General features: G+C 36.3%; 1 protein-coding gene across 2 annotated transcripts in view; it reads left to right on the forward strand.

Annotated features, from left to right (window-relative positions):
* Positions 1-25116, forward strand: part of LOC138703461 (uncharacterized) — a 42671-nt gene extending 17555 nt beyond the window's left edge. The window contains exons 3-7 of one of the 2 annotated variants that reach the window (XM_069831341.1): positions 1739-1870; positions 8220-8282; positions 12780-18683; positions 19696-19929; positions 24499-25116. In XM_069831341.1, the coding sequence (XP_069687442.1) occupies positions 1739-1870; positions 8220-8282; positions 12780-18683; positions 19696-19929; positions 24499-24756 (6591 nt within the window). In that variant the 3' untranslated portion in view covers positions 24757-25116. The remainder of the gene's footprint in view (positions 1-1738; positions 1871-8219; positions 8283-12779; positions 18684-19695; positions 19930-24498) is intronic. The other variant, XM_069831340.1, reaches the window with a different exon arrangement.
* The last annotated feature ends 468 nt before the right edge of the window (positions 25117-25584 follow it).

The raw sequence follows: 25584 nt of genomic DNA on the forward strand, positions 1-25584 counted from the left end.
GAAGTCTGTTCATGTCCGCGTTGACTCGTAGCAGGTGTTCGAGTGGCCGGAGGTGCTGCGTCAGGAGAAAAATATTGACTGTCGGGCAAAGAGCTGTGATTAAATACCTGCAAAAGAAGCGAATGCCTCCACCTAAAATTTACCAAGATATAACAGGTACCTTGGGAGAATCTACTGTATCTTATGGTACAGTAAAAAGTGGTGTTGAATGTTAAATGTGGGAGAACATCGTGTGAAGATGAACATGATGACGGCCCTTCGAGAACTGTCACAACACCAGAAAACTATAAATATAGTGCATGATTTAGTGCTGCAAAATCGACGAGTCACCATCAGGAATATAGTAGAGGAAACAGGTTTCTCATACTATAGTGTGAACAATATTTTGGCATGAAAAAAGTAACTGCAAGGTGGGTGCCTCGATTGTTGACCCCGACGCAAAAACGACAAAGAGCAGGGCTCTGCAAGCAGCATTTAGCTAATTTTAGAGCAAACAAAAAAATTCTTGAACGATATGTGACTATGGATGAGATATGGGTTCACCACTATGACCCTGAAACCAAAATTCAAACTATGGAGTAGAAACATAAGGGTTCACCGACCCTTAAAAATTCAAGGTACAGCCATCAGCAGGCAAGGTTTTGCTCTCTGGTTTTTTGGGATGCCCAAGTTGTTATTTTGACAGACTATTTGCAGAAAGGAGCCACAATAACAGACCTTTGTTATGCAAATTTAATTGAAAAATTGTGGGATGCTATCAAGGAGAAATGTCATGGCAAGTTGATGCGAAATTTTCTTTTCCACCAAGACAAAGCTCCAAGTCGCAAGCCCTTAGTTGCAATGGCTGCAATTTCAATAGCAGGGATTTGAATTGCTGAACCATCCACCCTATTCACCAGATCTGGCACCCAGCAACTTCAGGCTACTCCCAAAACTCAAAGAACATCTGTGTGGAAAGAAATTTTCATCCAGTAATGAAGTCATGCAGTCCGTAAACCAGTGGTTTGCAAAGGTTGGACAAACCTTCTTCCAGAAAGCTGTGGAAATGTTGGAACATTGCTGGAAGAAGTGCATCAATCTACTAGTGGCATGTGTGGAAAAATGAAGTAAGATTAATTTTTTTCAACTATAAGTGAGTCAGGACTATAGAATAGGGATCAAACTTTGTATTCTACTTGCCGATGTATCCCTGATACAATGCAGAATATTTTCATTGGACAACGTATTCTCTTCATATGAAGAGAAAATAATATATAGCATGTTCTAAATTAATTACTTATAACCAAAAATAAATAAATAAGTAACTAATAAATAAATAAATAAATAAATAAATAAATAAATAAATAAATAAATAAATAAATAAATAAATAAATAAATAAATAAATAAATAAATAAATAAATAATCAAACAATTAACAAACAAACAAATAAATAAATATATAAATAAATAAATAAATAAATAAATAAATGCATAAATAAATAAATAAATGCATAAATAAATAAATAAATAAATAAATAAATGAAACATTCAAACGGACACAACTGTAATTTCATTCTAGAACTGGGTGATCATTCTTCGTGGTGATATGTTCCTTATACAGTGAATGATTTTTTTTTTCCCCCATTGAACAATATGCTTAGTAAACGACAAAGATTTTCCTTGCCTGGTTTAACTTCAGTGCACTCAACTTCTGTAGAACAGTGATTTTGTTACACATTATTGAGTTTCATGATTACAGGTGGTGCAAGGAGATGGTCTACCGGCCAACATCTGTCACCGCTGTGTGGCCAGAGTGGACAGCTCTTACGAGTTTCGGCTTTTGTGCGAGAGTTCAGATACGAAACTTCGTCGCCAAGCGATCGTCAATCAGGTACAATTCATATACAGCATGTCTCAGAAATAAACCGACATTTTCTGTAATGTTCTTTAAATAATAATAATAAAAACACACACACACACAAAACAAAAGGCTTCAATCTTCTAACTCAAATAGTTCTTAAGATATCAAATAAACATAACTTGTGATTAGGTAGTGTGTTTGTGTACATCATACATATACTACAATACCTGGCATCGAACTGTTCAACTTTCTAACTTGCCGCGGAATCAGAGAACAGCTCTCCATACACTGCTTAATCACTCTGAGTTAGGTTATTTGCATAATTTTAGCTATTAATAAAGTGGAAATCATTTATCGAAAATAAACAGAACATCGGGATTGTCTTTCTTACAAATAACACATAGGTAGGCCTACCATTTTTCTTCTTTAAGCCTTTCAGAGACATTAGCCAGAAAGTCAAAAGGAGGATAGCAATGGTCAAGGAAGCTTTTAGGGTAATAGAAAAAGGAGCATTTTCTGCGGACCTCTGGAGAAAGAACTAAGGAAGAGAAGTGTTTTGTATGGGGTGTGGCATTGTATGAGGCAGAAACATGGATATTACGACGAAGTGAAGAGAAGCGAATAGAAGCATTTGAAATGTGGATCTGGAGAAGAATGGAACGTGTGAAGTGGACAGACAGAATAAGAAATGAAGCTGTGTTGGAAGGAGTGGGTGAAGAAAGAATGATACTGAAACTGATCGGAAAGAGGAAAAGGAATTAAACGACATTTCATACAAGTTGAGAGGAAGCGAAGGCATTTCTTTCCCCTTCTACTTGCCCAGAGTCCGTCAGTAACAGAACGGTAGCTGTTACCTCTTATACCTGCACCCCCCAAGTTCTACATACAAGAAAATAAAATATTATATAAAGTACATAAGTGGATATAAAATACAGTGACACAGATGTTTAACACTTATATATGTTTCAGTATATTTTAATGCCGTTCTTACAATATTTTCAACTAATAATTAATTAAATTAAGGGATGTTAGTTTGTATTATGAAGTCAGAGGGGAGTGACACAGTGCAGATTGTCCCGTTGTGTATGCGTAGAGTAGCAACTAGCGGTGAAGAAAAATTAGTTTCTGCTCTCAGTAGCTTTTTAATGTGCCAGTTGATATAAACAACAATATAAACGCTTAGTATATTCTCTCGAAATATAGATTACCGGTAAACATTTTCAACAGTAAGAATTTTCACTTTGTTCAAAGTCAATTAGTCGAACGTTAGTGAGATGGACAGTAGCATCTTCCCCTTCATGGATGGTAAAGAGTGTGAGTAGAGGGGAAAGCCTATCAACCAAACTGAAATGGGGATTAGTTGGGTCACTGACTGAGAAGAATCTGCCTACTGACGGATGCACTGGAAGGAATGGTGAACGGGAGAAGAGTTCGGGGCAGAAGAAGATATCAGATGATAGACGACATTAAGGTATATGGATTATATGAAGAAACGAAAAGGAAGGCAGAAAATAGGAAAGATAGGAAAAAGCTGGGTTTACAGTGAAAGACCTGCCCTTGGCAGAATACTGAATGAATGAATATGGTATCTTCCATTCTGCGTCTAATGCAGTAGTTAGGCCTAGTTTCCCAACATCTCAACAGATTGCAAAAGTGTACATATTTTACCTTCCTGGTAACCATACTAACTGTTGCATGTATAAATGTTTACCTATCTAGTAATTTTAAAACACTAAAACGTCACTTACCATATTTTACTTCCGAACCCGTCATTTCGTGACCGAAAAGAAAAGTGTAACTCACATTCATAGTGTTTATTGTTTTCTGTGAACGTAAAACACAAGTTGAAGTCACGAGATTCACTCACACAGAGATTGAAAACACAGTCAACACAGATCTAATGTAGTTCGAATTTTTCCACTAGGAACAGTGCTCGCTTTCTTAAAAGTGTCGAGATCTCCCAAAATGACCCTATATTTTTTTAACATTTTAACAAATGTATTTAATGTGTACCAAATCTTATGTAAAATTTAGATATTGCCGATATTGTTTGAAGATGCCCAGTTCATATAGTTGTTCAAAATTTCATGTAATTAAAGAGCATATTATTGTATGCGTATCACTACATAGTTGTTTATTCATTTTATTTGTTTATTGTGATAAGTAATTAAGATTAGAAGTTAATTTACATCTTATTATACATGATCGATTAAGGCTTATCTGAAACAAAACATAAAACAATGAGGTTACTATTTAAAGGTCGAGTGTTATGAATAATCTATAAGGAGAAATATTCAAGGAGTAAATTAGATGCAAAATAAACACCCTTTCCTTAGTTGTATGAACCAGAGCAGTGTATATTAGAGAGTACCGCATTCTCAGCGGCGGCAGCCATATTTACTCCTTGCTCGACATAGAAGCATAAGCAGTAATGTTAGAACGATGGTGACTAAAGGCGATATCATACATGTTGTTGTGGTTTATTGAATAAGGAGACAAGAAATAAACATTATTGTCATAGTGAAATGACCCCATAGAGATAACTCTTTATTTATTATGTTATGTCCATTTCAATAGGGATAACATCAGCAATTTTCTAGTGCAATTCTCATACCAACACTTCGACTGCCACATGTAGCAAATCGTTGTAGTACATATGCTATAACAGACAATTTTCTTAACAATAAATATATTCTAGTCCTAAAATACAGTGATAAGACTTTTTCAAATATATTATAACAAGTTGAGAACGTATGAGTTGAAGTGTTAATGAGTAAAGACTTCAAATCCTTTAGTGTCTACTCATTTTCTACCAACGTTTCACATTTTTCTGCATTTAGAATTATATTAAACACGAATTTACGAGGGTATACAAGTGACATTTTCTTGTACGGCTTGAGAGTCACTAATGTGCTAATAAAATTTATAGATTCATCCCTGTTATCACTTATTAGAGATGAAAAAAAGAGTTTTCACAAATACTATATGACTTATTAACCTTTACTTTGAACAAAACTGATCCCAACAAATAGTAAAGAGCTTGTTGTTCACTCGAGTCAATATTTCTATTTTCAGTTAAATAACAATTTAGCCTATATCAATTTCCTTTTGCTCACACATATCTTCAATAGACTTTTCTGTTTCGAGTTTACTTACATCTGTACCTAGAAACTCAACTAATTGTTCAGAATCGCAAACTGCGTAATTTCCATGCTTCGTTTTTTTTTTTAGAAAAACTGAAAAATCTTAATGCAGTTTCGAATTCTATTGCATCCGGGATTGGATTTAAGGAACGCACAGTAGAAAATAAATTTTCTAACGCATCCTGCGTGCATCTATCTAGCATAGATATTTGAAGTTCGATTTATTAAGACAACTTTATTGAAAATCAAGAACTGTTTTTATTACCAATATTATACTAGTTTGGAATGGTTTCCAACGTCCGCTTTTGCCCACCTTGATATTTTTAATTATGGATATTATGTAATTATACTTACTTATGGCTTTTAAGAAACCCGGAGGTTCATTGCCGCTCACATAAGCCCGCCATCTGTCTCTGTCCTGAGCAAGATTAATCCAGTCTCTATCATCATGTCCCACCTACCTCAAATCCATTTTAATATTATCCTCCCATCTATGTCTCGGCCTTCCCAAAGGTCTTTCTCCCTCCGGCCTCCCAACTAACACTCTATATGCATTTCTGGATTCGTCCATACGTGCTACATGCCCTGCTCATCTCAAACGTCTGGATTTAATATTCCTAATTAAGTTAGATGAAGAATACAGTGCGTAACTTTCTCCATTCTCCTGTAACTTCATCCCTTTTAGCCCCAAATATTTTCCTAATTATCTTATTCTCAAACACTCTTAATCTCTGTTCTCTCAAAGTGAGAGTCCAAGTTTCACAACCATACAGAATAACCGGTAATATAATTGTTTTATAAATCCAATTTTTTGACAGCAGACTAGATGACAAAATCTTCTCAACCGAATAATAACAAGCATTTCCCATGTTTATTCTGCGCTTAATTTCCTCTCGAGTGCCATTTATATTTTGTTACTGTTGCTCCAAGATATATTAATTTTTCCACCTTTTTGAAGGATACATTTCTAATTTTTATATGTTCATTTCGTATAATATTCTGGTTACGAGACATAATCATATACTTTGTCTTTTCGGGATTTACTTCCATACCTATCGCTTTGCTTGCTTCAAGTAAAATTCCCGTGTTTTCCCTAATCGTTTGTGTATTTTCTCCTAACATATTCACGTCATCCGCATAGACAAGAAGCTGTAACCCGTTCAATTGCAAACCCTCTCTGTTATCCTGAATTTTTCTAATGGGATATTCTAGACCACAGTTCAGAAGGAAAGGTGACAGTGCATCTCCTTGCTTTATCCCGCAGTGAAAATATTGTCGTTGAGAAAATTAATCCTTATTTGTGACTTAACTCTAATTTTGTACAACGACAATTGATTACACATTAATTAACTGCACAACAACATGGCATTCTTCAAGATAACGATGAAATATAACACTAGAAACCTGTGTTCCTACGCAAGTCTTGCGGTGTACTGAGTCTCCGCAGGAGTAAATATGGCCGCCGCGTCGGCATTTGTCGGTTCAAAAGAATGCGGTACTCTCCAATATACACTGCTCTGGTACGAACCAGGCGCTGCCCGAAGTAGACTTAGACAAATTCACGCTAAGGGTGATCGGTCATTTTTCCCGAAGTAGACTTAGACAAATTCACGCTAAGGGAGATCGGTCATTTTTGTATCTAGGGCTGTACATCTGTTATCAGGCAGTACATCTCACTTGACGATATATGTCAGAGGAAGAACAATAATTGTTTGTATACATCTGAAGTTCATTAATGAAATAATATTAACTTGTCAGCAATGTATGCAATGGAGAGGGAAAGGAACTGGCCATCCTACCCCATTATCTCCTCGCTTAGTTGCCTCAAGAGTGATGCCTTATTGATGTCACTTTTGAGGTTACAACCTGTCTTCGAACAGTTGACTAAACAACAACAACAGTAGTAGTAGTAGTAGTAGTATAGGCATCCGACAAGGAAAACTCAGTGCGCAGAAACCAGCGGGCGTGACTGTCTCGCGCAGATGACGTATGTTCCCGTTACCAGCATGCTCTCACGCCTACTGCAGGGGAGTAAGAGGGTTATAGCATGCGCGCCGCGAGGAGTCCGAGCTGAGTTTTGCTTGTAGCATACCTGTTGTAGTAGTAGTAGTAGTAGTAGTAGTAGTAGTAGTAGTAGTAGTAGTAGTAGTAGTAATATAATAATAATAATGATAATAATAATAATAATAATAATAATAATAATAATAACGTTTTTGTTAATACAGTTAAATTTTTTCCTAATAGTGTCACATGTTTCCATTTTAACAGAGTTTATATCTTAATGTAATATTATGAATCACGCAGTTTCCCAGAGAAATTAATAAAACATAATGGGATTTATGCTGAAATACATATCACTGTTAAGTGCTGCACTGGCTCTTCTTGGTACCATATACGTGTTTCACATTACATTTGCCAACCACATATTTCATTATTATTATTATTATTATTATTATTATTATTATTATTATTATTATTATTATTATTATTATTATTATTTTCATATTCATCCGTCAATACCATAATTATCATTCGAATTACTTGAATAGTTTATTATACAGGGTGGGTTAAAAGTAGCTTTCCCCAAACACTTCCTTACATTTAATTACATTCAGTTTAAATTTGACTACACATTCCTCACAGATTTTGTTCAAAATGGAGGCCCTGTTTCTCGATACACAATTCACAATATTTAGACACTGATTTCCAGATGATAGAACAGAACTCACGATTTTCATCGATTTTCACGAATGACTGTTCGATCATCTGTTGCAATTAATGCAGATCCTGCGATTTCTGAGCAAAAAAGATCATTTTACAGGATACCCACAGCGAAAAATTACATTTTATCAGGTCGCATGATCTGAGTGACCATTTTGTTGTGCCCGACAGCCAATCCATTCATGAAATTACTAGTTCAAGAAATCCTTCACTCCCACATCAAAATGGTGGTGCTCCATCCTGTTGTCATATCAACTACATTTGGGCTGTTTCCAAGAAACGATAATTGAAAAACAGTTGACACATGAACATGGTTGCCAACCCACCACTTATTACACCATCTATTCGTTTGTTCAAGTTATGATATCTTTATAAGTGTAAAAGTATGAAACCTAAGAACGAACATTGGGGAAAGCGACTTTTGACCCACCTTGTAATTTCATCTCATCAACTTCTTTTACAATATCATAATTTAGAATAATTCTCAAAAAATTTACAAAAAAAATTATTTACAGCAGAGAAAAGCAACTGCAGATCAGAATGGAGCATCGTTAGCTGAAGAAACCATGAGTCCACAGGTAACTGTTATTAAAATGTTTAAATGAATTACAGATAAACTGTGGTCACTGCAGCTGTTGAAATATTCTTGAAGTGTAAACTACAGAGTGTAACAAAAGTTTCTGTAACAGTATGTTAAAATTATTCTCTTGTTTAGTTTCCATATTCTCAGGAACCATGACCAAATTTTATGCTGTAGGAGTTGGAACTACTTGATTGTGGTGTGATGGAATCCTTTATTAATAATTTGGCTGAAAATGTGATATTTACCACCAAATATATAAAAAAAAAATTAAATTTTCTCTGTACCAGAAACTTTTGTTACACTCTGTAGTTATTCCACGAAAATTCTAATTCTGTTCATAAAATTTAGGTATGTGTATTTCCCCGTTACCTATGTATCCTAGAACGAAAATCTTTCGAAGGAAAACATGCCGACAGAAATGTTACAAGAATTATTATTCTGTAAGCCATGAAAATATTGTAGCCTATATAAAGTAATCAGAATGCATTGTTACTAATCATTTTGCAGAGTAAAATTAATTACGCATGAGTGAGACAGAGGAAGGAAAGAGAGCGAAGACAAAGGCTTTTTCGAAATTAAAAAACGATTACTGATTAACTTTACAACTTCTTTACTGAGTTAACTTTTAGGAAATTATCTGGCTGACTAGTTTCGAAGTGTTATCCTAAACACACAAACAAATACAACTTAACAGGAGTATACAAACTATTAGGCCTATGCAACAGTTCCAACGACTTCTACATTGGACAGACTGGAAGATCATTTCAAACATGTTACAAGAAACATATCACAGCCATAACCAAACTACACAACAATTCAACCTACGCAGAACACATCACAAATTCCAATCACAACTACAGCAACATAGACACTGACATGAAAATACTAGGCATCCAGCAAAAAACCAGAAACCTGACATTCTAGAGCAGCGTTCCTCAAACTATGGTCCGCGGACCACCTGTGGTCCTCGAGGTCTGCCTTGTGGTCCTTCAAAAGAAGACAGAAGAAAAAATAAAATTCAAACGAATTGCGTGTCACACTACAGCTTAAAATCAAAGAGTTTGAAAATGACACAAGGAAATGGAATTTCACTTTTTCTCCCAGTACTGACATTTTATGAAGTTCATTACCCTACTCAACTACTGACTTCCCACTCTACTCTCAGCAACAAAAGAGGGATTTAAAGCACTATGAACGTGATGTTTCTCGCCAACTTTTCCCTGCACATCTGGCGCCGTGCCTGTAACCCAGCCAGGGACCACCCGAATTCATAACAGAGGACCAAAGTACGGAACCTTAATTACTGGCATTAAAATATGCTACAAAAATGATACATTTGCTTTTGAAGGAAACAAGAATAAGGTGGTCCGCGGAACTGTAATGACTTTAAAAAGTGGTCCCCACTTCAAAAATGTTTGAGAAACGCTGTTCTAGAGCAATATAAAATTTACAAACCTAAAAACACAAACCCTTTTCGACACAATCATGAACACACCGCACCACAATAGGAAACCAGAATATTGCGCGGTACCTTCACTAGGCTTTACACAATGAAGGGTAACACTTCGAAACTAGTCAGCCGGCAATTTCCTAAAAAGTTAACACAGTAAAGAAGTTGTAAAGTTAGCCAGTGATTATTAAAGTGTTGAAAGTGTATATACATAGAACAACGGAGGTTAAAAAAACGATCTTTGCGACTAAATCTGTTATAAAGGATGATCAATTAAACGTGAGAGTTGAGAAAAACTCTACTAACACAAAACCTATTCTCATAGTGATTGAAATTCTGAATAAGAACGATGTAAAATAACAAAATGGCTGGTAAAATACAGCATTTACATAACACAAATGAAATCCTTGAATCGAAAGTCTTCAAGGAATAGTGATATAGTCCACACCTGTGGAATAACAGTTAGCGCGTCTGACCGCGAAACCAGGTGGCCCGGGTTCGAATCCCGGTTGGGGCAAGTTACCTAGTTTAGGTTTTCCGGGGGTTTCCCTCAACCCAATATGAGCAAATGCTGGGTAACTATCGGTGCTGGACCCCGGACTCATTTCACCTGCATTATCACCTTCATTCCATTCAGACGCTAATTAACCTGAGATGTTGATACAGCGTCGTAAAATAACAGTCCAAAAAATAAACACTGATATGGAACCGAGATGAAAGAATTGTAGAGAGTACGCAAATATAATAAGTGACTCAGTCAGATTGTTAGAATAATGAAGTGTTAATCTTGTGGATATACTGGGTAATTATAGTATCTATTCGATGGAAATAATAAAAATTGAATCTCCAGTAAACTTCTCACAATTCTATGATATTTTATTCTTTACGAATTAAGGTAAACTTACTTAAAGTCTGATTTTAACGTAAAACGTTTAAGCGGAACCCTATCCGGATAAAATTGTTCCATTTTCATGTAATACAATGACGGCACTCACGGTGCCATGGAAACAGAAGTGTAAAGGGTTTCCCAAGTGGTCCGTCTCTCTATATTCTCTACAGACCGATTATTTAGTCTTGACAGCTCAGCGACGCGAAAGAGGAGAAGTAATAGGAGAAATGGGGAGAGCTCCGGAGTAGAGATAAGGGCTAGCGGTCGGTAAAGGAATGCAGTACAGCTTAACTGTACTGGAAACACAACGCTATACCGCATGCGTGACATCCGATCGCTGTGACTGCAGGCAACAGACTATCCTGAACACCCCTTGGCGGAACTTAATGGACTCGCCTGACCCAGGCGCACATTGCCGGCGATTGTCAGGACTAAATAATCGTACTGTACTTAATGTGCCACGGAAATGGGCCACAGATCTATGTACAGACCAGTAATACTTATAACATACTGCGCATGCTCAGTAAGCATTAAGCATGCGCAGTATGTTATAACTGGAACTTGGAAAATTCAGGTGACCCAAATTTGTTTCAGTGTCTGTACACTTTCCTTCCTTCCTTTTCAAAATTTATCCGAAAATCATCAGCTAAGTATCAGATCTCATCACAACAATTTAATCATTATACCCTGTCACAAGGCATCTTTATATTCTTCATCCTTTACAGTTTCAATTGCTAGAAATTGGAACTCGCTCCCGTTGTAAGGGGTAGTTGGACAATAACTTAATTTAAGTCAAAATTACATAAATTCTTACTTAACAGATTAATTACCGATTAATATTTGTTACTTGTAATGAAACTAACATCTGTCCATTCTTATTACCACAATCAATTTTTTTAGTAGGATATTTTACGACGCTGTATCAACATCTCGGGTTATTTAGCGTCTGAATGAAATGGTGATAGTGCCAGTGAAATGAGTCTGGGGTTCAGCAATGATAGTTACCCAGCATTTGCTCATATTGGGTTGAGGGGAAAACCCCGGAATAATCTCAACCAGGTAACTTTCCCAAACCAGGACTCGAACCCGGGCCACCTGGTTTCGCGGCCAAACGCGCTAGCTGTTACTCCACAGGTGTGGACATTAATTTCTCTAAATAGAATACAAGAACTCTAATGGAAAAATCTGATTACATTAATATTATTCTCATTATATCATTATATTTTAGATTTATATTTTCCTTCTTATAACATAGTTCTAGTAAATACTATTAAATTAATTCCTATCATTTAACAAACTCGTTATCTCAACTTAGTTATAATTCTTTACATAATGAATATAGAAATTGTAAATATTCATAACTTAGATATGAGTGTAACTATTGTATTGATTAAGGCTGGTTGAGTGGAAGAGAAGGCTTTATGGCCTTAACTCTGCCAGCGAAAATAAAACATTTTATTCTTTTCTATTCCGCTACATATATTTCGGAATTTTCCAAATTAAAGCTTTCTGAAACTCGGAGATTTGTTTCTTCACTCATTCATTCCTCCGTCAGTCCACTCACTCACTCACTCACTCACTCACTCACTCACTCACTCACTCACTCACTCACTCACTCACGATGTTTCCCACATGACAGCCATGGCAATATACAGGGTGATTCTGAAGTAGTAAATATTTTAGGGGGTGATAGTATGGACTGTTCTGAGTAAAAAAGTTCATATAAATATGTGTCCAATTTTTATTGGGTGCAGAGATACAGCTGTTAGAATGTAACCCAAGAAGGTGTTAAGCAACGGCAAATGATTACATTCAATGCACTTTCGATTCGTGTGTTGCTACTCCAACTGCTCAAAGACTTATGAGCTAGACAAAGGCAATACCGTCATTTATCTACCATTTGTTGTCCATATTATGCTTCTTAGAGGTCTACTTTTCTGTCACCTTACGATTAAACAGTATGATACTTAATTACTTGAATTATTATCATATTTTTCACAATACAAACAAAATTTACAGATATACTTGTTTGAGAATTCAAACCGGCGAGATTTCGCTTAAAACTGACTGTTTCATTGTATTTACTTTAACTGTAACTATCACAATAAAATTGGTATATGAAATTTTCAAACTAATTATAAAATTTGTTACAGACAGTTGGAGTAAAAGAAGAGAAAACCGAGGTAGAAGAAATTCAGATGAAAAATATTAAATCAGCTACTCAACAGACAATACTGGATAGAAGTCAGATGTCCGCTAATAAACAGACAGGAGATTCAAGTAACTTTAGTCGTAAAAATGTACAAAAAGCAGAGTCTCAAATTCTAGAATCTAAAGGAAAAAAACCAACGAGAGAACCTGACGTGGCGACACAAGATGCTGACGCAGGAAAGATGTCTTCAATAAGAGACAATCACAAGGAAAATATGGCTGTGGATAGAAGAAAAATTGACGCAGTTTCAATGAAACAGAAGCTGTTACATGAATTACCTCTTGACACAGGTGCCGTATATCGAAATAGTCTCGAAAATGCAACCAACGAACCCTCTGCGACTGTACGTGATAATAAAATGACAACAGAGACTGTGGCAAAGAACTTTGTCTTACAAAACAACTCATCTGGATGTAACAACTTACGGATGGAAACAGAAGAACAAGAGGATACCACAGATTCTCTTACAAAAACATCACGTGCTCAAGGTTTGGAAGAGGAACTCAGGAAATGCAGCAATAATAATCAAAGAGAAGAGAAAGAAACTGCAGATATGCGTACGACACAACAAATAATTCCCACATTGTGCGACACACCAAGTACATCTGCAATTAACACAGAAAGAAGCATTTCAGCTGCAGGTACCAGTGATGGGCGATCAAAGAAAGAGAAATCAGATACTAAAATAGTAAGCGCACACTTTTCAATCAAACAGGAAAACGTGTCAACCTCACAGAGTCATGACATCAATGAGAGAAAAGATTCTATACCTGAAGAAAATTTGAAAGTATCGGCAAATATAAAACATGCAGAGAAATCTGGAAGCAGTTCGACAAGCGAGAGTGCAACGATGAATTCAAGAGTATTATGCGATGAAAGTGATAGCTTTAATTCAAAAGCATATAGACAAAACAAGTCATCGACTCTGGAGGGGAGTTTTGATAACGGTATTGTAAACTTAAAAATGAATAATGTGGTAGAAGGTCAGAAAATGAGTTTCCCTATTGATTCTCCTAAAAGCAGAAACGTCCAGTCAGTTCCAATCGAGGTTATTGAGCAAATTAAACATAACACAAATGAATACAAAACACGTGAACATCTTTCCCAACAGGCCTCAAGTAATGATTTTTCTTCGTCTTCCTCTTCTTCTTCTTATTTGTTATCAGCTTTTCACCCCTTGTCAGAAAATACAAAGAAAGAAATGAGAGATGGATGCATTAAAGTAAAAAATGTAACTAATAACTCTAAAAATCCTACACAATTCTGTAAAAATAAACATTCTAACATATCAACAGTCCATGTTATGAATAATCTACAAGATGCGGGGAAATGCTCAGAATCTGATGAAGTATGTGACAGATTATCGAGTGAAAAGGAAAATGGTTATGAAATGTCAGTGGGGATTAAGAAAGCCGAGAGCAAATCAAAAAGCAATATTACTGAAAATGCGAATGGTAGGTCAATTTTCTCTTTCTCGAAACCTGAAAAAGGAACCAACACAGAATTGAAGCAATACTCCAAGAATAATTTTTCTATCAACACTTCAAAAAGGTCACCAAAAAGTGACAAAAATTTAGATGAATCTAGTAAGGATAGAGGTCGCAGATTGAGTGAAACAAATAATGAATCTGTTCACAATTTCCAAAGTGGTCCCATTTATTCAGAAAATGAAAACTATCATATCAAAAGCCCATCATCAAAAAGACGAAAATCTATACCAAATTCAGACGAATCCAAAGGATCACTTGTCTGTAAAGTTGTAAGTGATGGAGATTCATCAAAGATAGAAAACAAGAACGCTGAGCATATGCCCGATGTTGGAGCAACACAAAAAGGATCACTAAGTAACGAAGAAGGGAAGAAAAAGTTGAAACGATCTTACGATTCGGAACTTAATGTCTTAGAAACATTATGTGTTACAAAGCAGCAACACGGTCTTAACACAGCAGAAAACGAAAAACCCTCAACCATTAGTGTGCCGGGAAATAATATGCAACTGAAGAAAGAGACGAATCCTAACAACATAAGCCTTGCAAACAGCACTATTTCTAGAGAAGGCGACAGTAAAGGGAAGATTAAATCCATTCATAATGTAAAAAACAGGAAATTTTCTTCGCTTATTAACATTGACTTACCAATGAAGAAATCTGTAAAATACAGGGATCGCTGTAAGATTGAAGTTGTGATGAAAAAGATGTCAGAAGTCACGGATAATATGGCAGAACTCACGAACAATGTAGTAGGAGACACGAAAAATGTGACAGATGTCACGGAAAATGTGACACAAATTATGGACAAGATGGCGCCAGTTACGCACAACATTACAGAAAATAGTTCTAACATTTCATATCCGAAGAAAAGTAAGATCAGTGGAAAAGAACAGACAAATGATATGTTATATGTCACCACAGAGCCATTTACGGATAAAATTGATAAAGAGGATAATAACAAGGAGTTGCCGGAAACTCTGAATCAGTCTTCAAATTCTGACAAGAATGTTGAAGACTGTAATCTTGTAAAAAGCTTTGAAGATTTTAAATCTGGAAAAAGCAGTAAAAATTGCAATTCAGGGCTTGAAGATCGACTTAATGGTTCTTTGGGATCAGAAGAGATTAATAACAAAAAGAAACTGCAACGAGTAAATAGTCTCAAAAGTGTTTCTTCTCCTGAATCTAAGTCGCCTAAAGAAATATCCAGATTTGGAAGTTGGGACTGGCACAAATCCACGGATCACATAGTGAAGGAGAAATGCGGTTTCAAATCCTTTTCAGGAAATTTCAAGATTCCCACCAAATCCGCAAAACGTAAAGCGGAAGCTTTAGATAGTGTGACATCTATAATTGAAGGTAGTAAGGAAGAAACTTTGAACTGTAAGCAGTTTCAACACGAACACAATAGCCCACTTTCTTTAGAAGATAAATCTACCGATATTAATAAAGAAAATGAAAGCGTAAAGTTTATGAACGTTCCGACGATAAATGTATCTTCCGAAAATCAACGATATCACAATAATAACGAAGGAGACAGTGAAATTTCACATAGGAAGTTTGAGAAAGCAGCGGATGAACACCATGCTTATAATCGCCGTTTGTCGGCCAATGGTTCAGAATTAATTTGCAGAGAATCTGACAGTAAAACACAAGATTCTACACAACACTATAATGTCGCTAACCCTACTAAGGAAGTGAGTACAATTACTAGGAGCGCAGCATCTGAGGAAAGAGACTACAATGAAAGTGATCTGTCACCAATTGAAGTTATTGTAAATTCCTCACATGAACAAAATTCTATACCGCAGTCGGAAAACTTAGTTTTTAATTCTGAAAGGGACAAAATATATTACGATATTCATCGCTATCAATATTTTACGGGAACATACGGAGTTTTCGACTCTCTCAATTCAGAATCAATGCACAACAATCAACAGAGCCAAACATATTGGGATTGGAACATTCAACAATCCAGAGTTAGTATAATTAACGCTGAGGATAATTACAGTACGGTAAATAAACAAAGAAGGCAACGAATTGACAAAAGGCATGTCGCATATAAGCCACTAGAATTTTCAGGAGATGAAGCAATGCAGCCATTCAACAATGTCCAAATTAATTCTACAGCAAATAATTCTTGTAACTCTCATCATTTTTCCACAAACTTCACATCTAAACAAACGTTTAATGAAATTTCAGATCAAGAACTCATACTCTCAAGGAGGGAAGTTTTTAGTAAAAGCAGAAACGAAGCAACGGATTCAAACGTTTTTGAAGGGATGTCTCGAAGTGATCTCTGGTCAACAAATTATACGAATGAAATTATAAGGGACAATATAGATTATAGCGATGCAAGAAACCACGTCGAGGGAACTACCGACATAGAAATGTGGAATAATGAACCTTACAAAAATGCTCATGAACCGATGTTCTCAGAAAATAATTATTTTAAAGAAAATGGTGAACGGTATTCAAATAATAGAGCTGGCAAGAGGAGAAGAAGAAAAAATGCTTCCTGGTCTAGGTCTTATAGTTGGAAAAACTTAAAAAATGCTGATAAAAGAGCTTCAAATCCAGCAAGCAGAAAAAGAAGTAAAATGGTAGGCAATGCTCTTCATTATTTTCGTGGTAATCAAAGAGGACATTCAACAATCAAAGATGATAGGAGACATAAAAATAAAACTGATGAAAGACGTTCTGATAATGGTTTAAATAAATCTAATGAAATGGAACTTGAGAGAAAGAAAAGATTAACACCACAAAATAAGACATACTTCAATGAAACGTCACCTGACGAGGGAAAGTCTTCACGTTCTGTGGAAAATAATGAAATTGGTGCTAACAGTGAAGAGTTATCTTCATCATTAATTGGTAATGGAACAAACAATGGAAATAAAGTTATAACGAGTGGAGAAATTATCTCAGTACCAACGGACAAGAGAACGGTCAGTTATGATAAGAACGATCAAGAGAAGATAGGAGAAAACTGGACAAAACGTAAAAGCACTGGAATGGACAAAGTTCTCGAAGGCAAATGCGGACTTGATAACAGTGTTACTAGAACACTAACGAAGGAAAAGGAAAATGGCAAGAAACCTGGAGATGAAAAGTTTGGATCAACCCCAACGGTATCAAGGAACAAAACAGAAAACAGCTCAACCCATTCTCGTGATGAAAACACTACTAATTCCAAAGGAGCACACGCAAAACGTGAAAAGTCTGAAGATTTGCCATTAGAATGTAGTAATAATAATTCAAATTCTAGTATAGAAACATCAGCAGAGAAGAGATGCAGTTCACAAAATAAGTTATTAGGTGTAACTGTGAAGGAAACGAGTGGAGAAATTATCTCAGTACCAACGGACAAGAGAACGGTCAGTTATGATAAGAACGATCAAGGAAAGGTAGGAGAAAACTGGACAAAACGTAAAAGCACTGGAATGGACAAAGTTCTCGAAGGCAAAAGCGGACTTGATAACAGTGTTACTAGAACACTAACGAAGGAAAAGGAAAATGGCAAGAAACCTGGAGATGAAAAGTTTGGATCAACCCCAACGGTATCAAGGAACAAAACAGAAGACAGCTCAACCCATTCTCGTGATGAAAACACTACTCATTCCAAAGGAACACACGCAAAACGTGAAAAGTCTGAAGATTTGTCATTAGAATGTAGTAATAATAATTCAAATTCTAGTATAGAAACATCAGCAGAGAAGAGATGCAGTTCACAAAATAAGTTATCAGGTGTAACTGTGAAGGAAACACTATCTCAAAGTCTAATGAAATTATTCTCAAATTCAAGCGAATTACTTCCTTACCGTAAGACAGAGGCACGTGAAAACTGCGAAGGATCTATGTCCAGACACGAACTTTCATCTCCACAATGTTCTACAAGTAATAAAAAATCTAACAGTGTTTCAATTTCAAAAAAATTAGTAAATGCAACACCAGAAGAGGGAGCTAATACACATGACAACGTAAAAATACCGCATAAATCTCGTCTCCCATCAATCGCTGCAACATCGGAGAGTCATGTTTCAGAATCAACTGTGAGTTTGCCTAGGGACGGCACAAATCCAGAAATTCTACAAAAAGAATCAGATTCAACAATACAAACCGTTAATTCAATTACTGACAACACTTATTCTGATGGCATTAAATCAAGGATGAATCTTAAAAATTACACAGAAACTAGAAACGTTAAGAAGAAACCGAAGAGCGCTGAATCCAACTCTAAGACAAAATCCATACAGGAGTCAGAGATGAAGAAGTCAGAAATAGCAGGTGGACTTGCTTTTTGTTGCAGCTTCTGCGAGAAAACGTTCTCCTCTACCGACATCCTAGAGAAACACGAGGTAAGGAGTGTGCAATAAATGTCATTAACGTTTATTAGAACGACTTGGGACGTGACAGTCTAACTCATATTTTCTTTTTAATATCTTAAATTTCATGTGGACTTACGGAGAATAATAATTCGAAATCTGAAAAGATGGAATTCGTAGAATCCTTAAAACTGAGAATCATCTTACAAGCAAACATCCTGATGGGGGCAGATAAAGAAGTTATTTTTTTTTCTTTCACCATGTTAATAATGTTAAAAGAAGTACTTATACAAATTTTGGCCACTCGACCGCAATTACGAGGACCGTAAAAATAAGTTCGCCATGGGTCGTTAACAGAAAAAGAAAACACAATTTCATTAAAGAATTTATTGGGACAGACACAGCAATTGTTAAATTATTTTTCAACATATTCTTTACCGGAACTGAGACATGTATCATATCATGGAATCGACAGAGAGGTGCAGACAGCTGTCAAATGTTGGTTCCGATCCGAGGCGGTTGACTTCTACTACACAAGGATACAAAAATTGATCCCATGGTATGATAAATATCTCAATTCCAGTGGGGAATATGTTGAAAAATAGCTCAACAATTGCTGTATCTACTGATAGAAAACTGGATTCTCTACTGATAGAAAACTGCAAGTTTTCTAGAAATGTGCGAACATTCTTACGATTTCCTGGATGATACAGACCTCTTAATCTGTGTAGTGTATATTCAGTCTATTGTGAACTTTTATGAAAGTGAGAAGTGACAGTTCGTCTAACGAACAAACTGTGTTAACAACACCATGCACAATTTGTGCGATCTATCTTTATTATTTAATTATATTCAGTAATGTATTTTGCACGACGAAAGTCAAAAAGTTACATCTCTTACTTGCGATATAACATCGAATTTACCTTTTTTTTTTGTGAGAAATAACACCGAAATTAAGCAACATTTTTATACCTAAATTTAAGAATTGGTTCACCATGAAATAGGATTCTTACTCCTGTGATATTGTTGTTACTAATTATTACAGAACAAGTTCCACGGAGGGAACCGGAAGTACGAATGCAAGCAGTGCGGCAAGCGCTTTTCCCTGAAGTTCAATCTCAAGCTGCATGAGGACAGACATCTCGGCCTGAAGCCGTTCGCCTGCACCCAGTGCGACAAGCGCTTCACCTGCAACTCCTCCCTGCAGAAACATGCCGTGGTTCACACAGGCGTCAAGTCCTTCGAGTGCCCGCTCTGCGGTCGTAGGTTTTACCTGCAGGTAATGTATTAATTTTAACCACTGTCCGTCAATTGCACTAACATTCGTCAGAATTTACTTAACGTATGTCAACTTAATAGTCGTCAATTTTGTAATATTTAGCTAAAATTAAATTGGTCTAAACAACGTCGTCAATCAAGAAATACGTTAAAAGCCTAACTTCGCGCAGACCAATTACCGCGCATTCAGATGGAACGTAGTGAAAAGTATGTACTCTGAAAAAAAAAAAATCATTATTTATGAGGGAATACTAATTTTGTGAACTTTTTTTCTCTTCAGCGGCGAGAAATTGTTCTCGTAGCATACTACTCTGGTGTGGAAATGTAGAACAATAACAATTATGTATGATACAAGTTCGTAAAGTTCTCTTTTTGGCACGAGTGTGTATCATTATAATGTTTTTTCTACGATGGCATAAAATTACATTAAATAAATACAGGGTGTTAAAAAAAGTATCCAATATTTTAGGAGGTGCTACTATGCATCAAAACAAGAAAATAAGTCTAATAAACATGGGTCCTATAACACATACTTTCTGAGATCTGAACACTTGTTCATAGGAGGTGCTCAATGTGACGTCCATTCTTGACAATGCATTCCTCTACACTTCGGCATAAGGAATCACACACTCTTTGAAATTTATCTGATTGTTCTTGATAACCATAAGTCTAGGGGATTTAAATTTGAGGAACGAGCACACCAAGATGTGTAGCCTCCCCAATCAATCCAGCGGTCCTGAAATGTCAGCGTCAGGTGTTCACGCTCATTGCAGAAAAATGTACTGGTGTGCCATCATGCATGAACCACATCTGTAGTCTTTGATGACATGGCACATACTCCAGCAAGGTAGGCAATACGTTAATAAGAAAATCCTGATAACGAGCACCAGTTAATCTCTGTAGTAGCACGTATGGCTCTTAATCTATCGCCAAGAACCCCTGCCCATACGTTGATTGAGAATAGGTGCTGATGCTTTGTTTCTTCAACTGGATGGGGATTTTCATCAGCCTACACATGCTGATTACCAAAATTCACAACACCATCTCTGCTGAACCCCGCTCATATCCGCAACCAGACTTTTGTTTTCAGTATTCCTTGCGACGTATCATTATTCCCTGCCAGGGGTGTCAATTAAGGTATGATTATCTGGTAACCTGCTGTATTGTAGGGCAGAAAAATGCATTGCCATAAATGGACGTCACATTGAACACCTCCTATGAACAAGTGTTCGGATATCAGAAAGTATGTGTTGTAGGACCCATGTTTATTAGACATTTTTTTCCTTGTTTTGATGCATACTATCACCTTCTAAAATATTGGATAGTTTTTTAACACTCTGTATTTCAAGATGAAGAGGTTATAAAATCACGATTTCACGGCCATCTAAACTCATGATCACGATTTCATGGCCAGCAGCATAATCAACAAAGCAGTTAGGAAAAGTTGAGACCTACATCTTGTTGCAACGAATACTACAGATGTAACTTCAGAATAATACAGCCTAAAATGTAAATATGAATGTTAGATTTGTTACTTTTTTGTGTTACGTGTAATATTTAGGCCATGAAAAATTGAGGTAATGCATTAATTTCTTATTGTATAAAGTTTATACATTGAATATTGCATTTTTAGCAGTGTGTAAAGTGATTACTTACTTTTTTACGCCCTAGTGTTTTAAGACTCACTTTAGACACTGATAACAGTGGGTAAAATGCAACTTTATGCACTATCGTAGAAAAAATTATAGTATGGAATCCAATTTCAGATTCGTACTTACCGATTTACAGTAAATAAAGTCCTAGATGTACAGTACGTTCTGCAATTAAAGACGATGTTTAATTATTGTATTTTATGCTTCATCGAAGTGAAGGTGAATTACTGATCAATAGGGGGCTGAAGGTGAATTACTGATCAATAGGGGGCGGACGTTGATGATCTAAAACTCTACTTAAAATGATCATTGAAATGCCCTTAAACTAATGGAAAAATGATATGGAATTAAAAGAAAATGACATTTAAATATTATTCACCGTACTCGCACCACAACTTCTTAAAAATTAGTCACCTTGTTTCAATGACTGCCCTGCAAATCTCGGAGAGAGGAGGCAACTTCCTGGAATTTGGCTAAGATAAAGGAAAAGAACATGCAACAAAATGAAGGTTTTAGGGGAAAACTATAGACTTTAATGAGGATTTACAATGTGTTTCAATCAGGAGTGGTCCATGTCAGTGCCTTCATTCTCCGTCTCCTCCTCCCGCGCTTCACTTTTGTTACCAGATCTTTCAGATGAGGAAATGTGAATGACAAAACAAATTGTGGACGCAGCGTGCATTCTTGCAATGTTTGTGTTAAAAATACTGTCTACTACAGTAGACATTCCTTTTGCTCTTGTGTGTTATTTATTGGTTTGAATTAAGTTACTTACTGTATTTAGTAAACTGTCCTTGTAAATTTTATGTTATATTATTGGCTAAGACCACACCGTACACGAGCATGGCTCTTACAGTAGTGGCCACAAACATTTTTGTTTTATAATTTTAATTTGTACTCACTAGCTAGCTAGTTAAATAAATTAAATAAATACAAATTTAATGAAAGGTTGAAATTAAGAAATAAAAAATCATTAATGTCTTAAAATAAGACTAATTATGAGTGCGTGCTTTACGAGTCCCTACACATTACGATGAATGACTGTAAATGTGTTTCAAATGAAAAATTTCTCCTTTCTGATAAAATAAATGTTCTTTCCTAATGAAGTGCTGGCTACAAAAATTCTTCTATCAGAGCACTGATCTCTAAGCACCGAGCTCTGTTTTTGTTTTCGTATGTTCACTGAACAGCATACCTGAACCACAGTTTAGTATATACAGTTGCGAAGCTCAATACTTACTAAATATGCAAACATAGACAGTTGAAATATGCATCCATAGATAGTTGCTAGCCACCAGGATCGCTACTGTCGCCTCGTCACAGAGACGTTCCCTAGCAGACGATAAAATGTATTGTACTTTTGATATCGTGTTCTTTTGAAAAATTAACACCTTCCTTCCACTATTGAAATACGAAATACATAAGGTTTATATATTACTTTCATAAAGTATATATTATATTTTATAAACTCACCTTCCTGGATCTTTCGGAAGTATAACTCTGACCTCTTTTTCTTAGAATTTATAGTGCAACAAACGTCTTCTTGTCCCATATTATTACTCAAATTATTGTATTTTAGCCATTTACAGTTATTACAACCGAGAACGAACATTTCACAGTTTACACAGCTTTTCTCAACAATGCGAAATACGGCACAGTCAATGTCTTTTCGATCTAGACCAAGCCGTAATATACGTTTGGGTTTTCTATTTCAGTGTATGGAGCTCAGTGAATGATTATATTATAACTTTATTGCGTATCATAGCTAAGATTTATTTAGTGTAATGTGTCCATAAGTTTCCTTTACTTCTTGTTGCATAATATATTGCAGAAATAATTACAAAACTGTGTTATTTTAATGTGAAGAGAATTTTACATGTTAACATAATCTTTTCGCATCAACATTTTAAGTTTAGAATGGAAGCTGTATTTTGAGGTTTAATAAAAAATAATTTATATTGTGATTTTAATATAGCGCATCTACCTTCCTTGATAAAGACAGAAAATTTATCATACCACTCTTATGATTGTACGATTGTTACTTCGTCTCTTAGGTATTAGATAAATACAATAATTCAATACTCAATTGTAGTATTAAAATACAGACAAATTGAATATGCGGAGTATCATACATGACATTATGCTTAATGATAATGTATAATTGCGAATTTAGGAATATAAGATATAGTAAACATAACCTATAATATTTCCATATGAATGGCAGGGCATTGGAGACCACTAAAATTAGACAGAAAGGGGCAACTGGGACATTAAACATAACCTATAATTTCAACATATCTAAATATTCGTGAGATGCAAGTGAAAATTATTGAATCGTGCATAAATGAATGTACAATAATTTCGCAATATTTAATCGAAATAAAGGCAGGTAGGTCTATTACACATACGAACAACGTAATTTTCACACCAAAAATAATATTACACCTTAACTCGCAAGGAATTATGTCTGAAGTGTCTCCTAATCATTGTTTTAAATTTTATTAATGCAATTACTGTACACTACATTTTAGAGAAATATATGTTACTTTTTATGCATTCCAATTAATTTATATGGTCGAAACGCCACCCTTAGTAATCGGGTTAAGCGAGTCACATGGTCTGCCTTACGGCCTGTATTAGATCACGATGCCAGTGACACAGTCTATTGTTCCTAGTACATACAGCGCTCCAAGCGGCTAGCAACTATTGCGAGAAATGCAAAAAATCACCCCAAGCTTCGCGACTGTATATACTAGACTGTGCCTGAACTGTGTGTAGGGTCGAGTGCCGCTGATCTATACTCCATACATATCTACACTGTTGTGGGTCGCTTGGAGGCTTTAGGTAACCAAACGTATGATTCTACTTTATAACATCATCCAGGCCTATATTTTCAGCAAGCATGCTTTCTGTTACAGGGCAACATGAACCGCCATTTCCGCACTCACACAGGGGAACGCCCATTCCGCTGCGACGAATGCGGCAAAAACTTCACGGACTGGTCCTCACTGCGACGTCATCTGCGGAGCCACACCGGCGAGCGTCCCTACAGCTGCAAGAAATGCCAGAAGACGTTCGTGCGCAGGCACCACCTGGCGCGGCACCTCAAGAACAGCTGCAAACAGTTCAACAAGGAACCTCTACCGCCATCACCGCCTCTGACTCAATACACATGAACTGCAAAGAAGTTAACATGTAGGTTGAAGATGAAAATCCAGTTGTTTCATATATACTGCATGAGCTTCAGGAGGATGACGAGTTTAGCCTCCATTTCATCAACACCGCTGCCATTGTGGTAGTTTCATCAACACCGGTGTACAGCACGAGCTTGAGAAGGATGACGAGTTTAGCCTCTATTTCATCAACACCGTTGTCATTATGGAGTTTCATCAACACCGCTGTCATTGTGGTAGTTTCATCAACACCGTTGTACACCACAAGCTTGAGAAGGATGACGAGTTTAGCCTCTATTTCATCAACACCGTTGTCATTATGGAGTTTCATCAACACCGCTGCCATTGTGGTAGTTTCATCAACACCGCTGTACACCACGAGCTTGAGAAGGATGACGAGTTTAGCCTCTATTTCATCAACACCGTTGTCATTATGGAGTTTCATCAACACCGCTGCCATTGTGGTAGTTTCATCAACACCGCTGTACACCACGAGCTTGAGAAGGATGACGAGTTTAGCCTCTATTTCATCAACACCGTTGTCATTATGGAGTTTCATCAACACCGCTGCCATTGTGGTAGTTTCATCAACACCGGTGTACAGCACGAGCTTGAGAAGGATGACGAGTTTAGCCTCTATTTCATCAACACCGTTGTCATTATGGAGTTTCATCAACACCGCTGTCATTGTGGTAGTTTCATCAACACCGTTGTACACCAGAAGCTTGAGAAGGATGACGAGTTTAGCCTCTATTTCATCAACACCGTTGTCATTATGGAGTTTCATCAACACCGCTGCCATTGTGGTAGTTTCATCAACACCGTTGTACA

The sequence above is a fragment of the Periplaneta americana genome, chromosome 7, assembly GCF_040183065.1.
Source record: "Periplaneta americana isolate PAMFEO1 chromosome 7, P.americana_PAMFEO1_priV1, whole genome shotgun sequence".
Lineage (NCBI taxonomy): Eukaryota > Metazoa > Arthropoda > Insecta > Blattodea > Blattidae > Periplaneta > Periplaneta americana.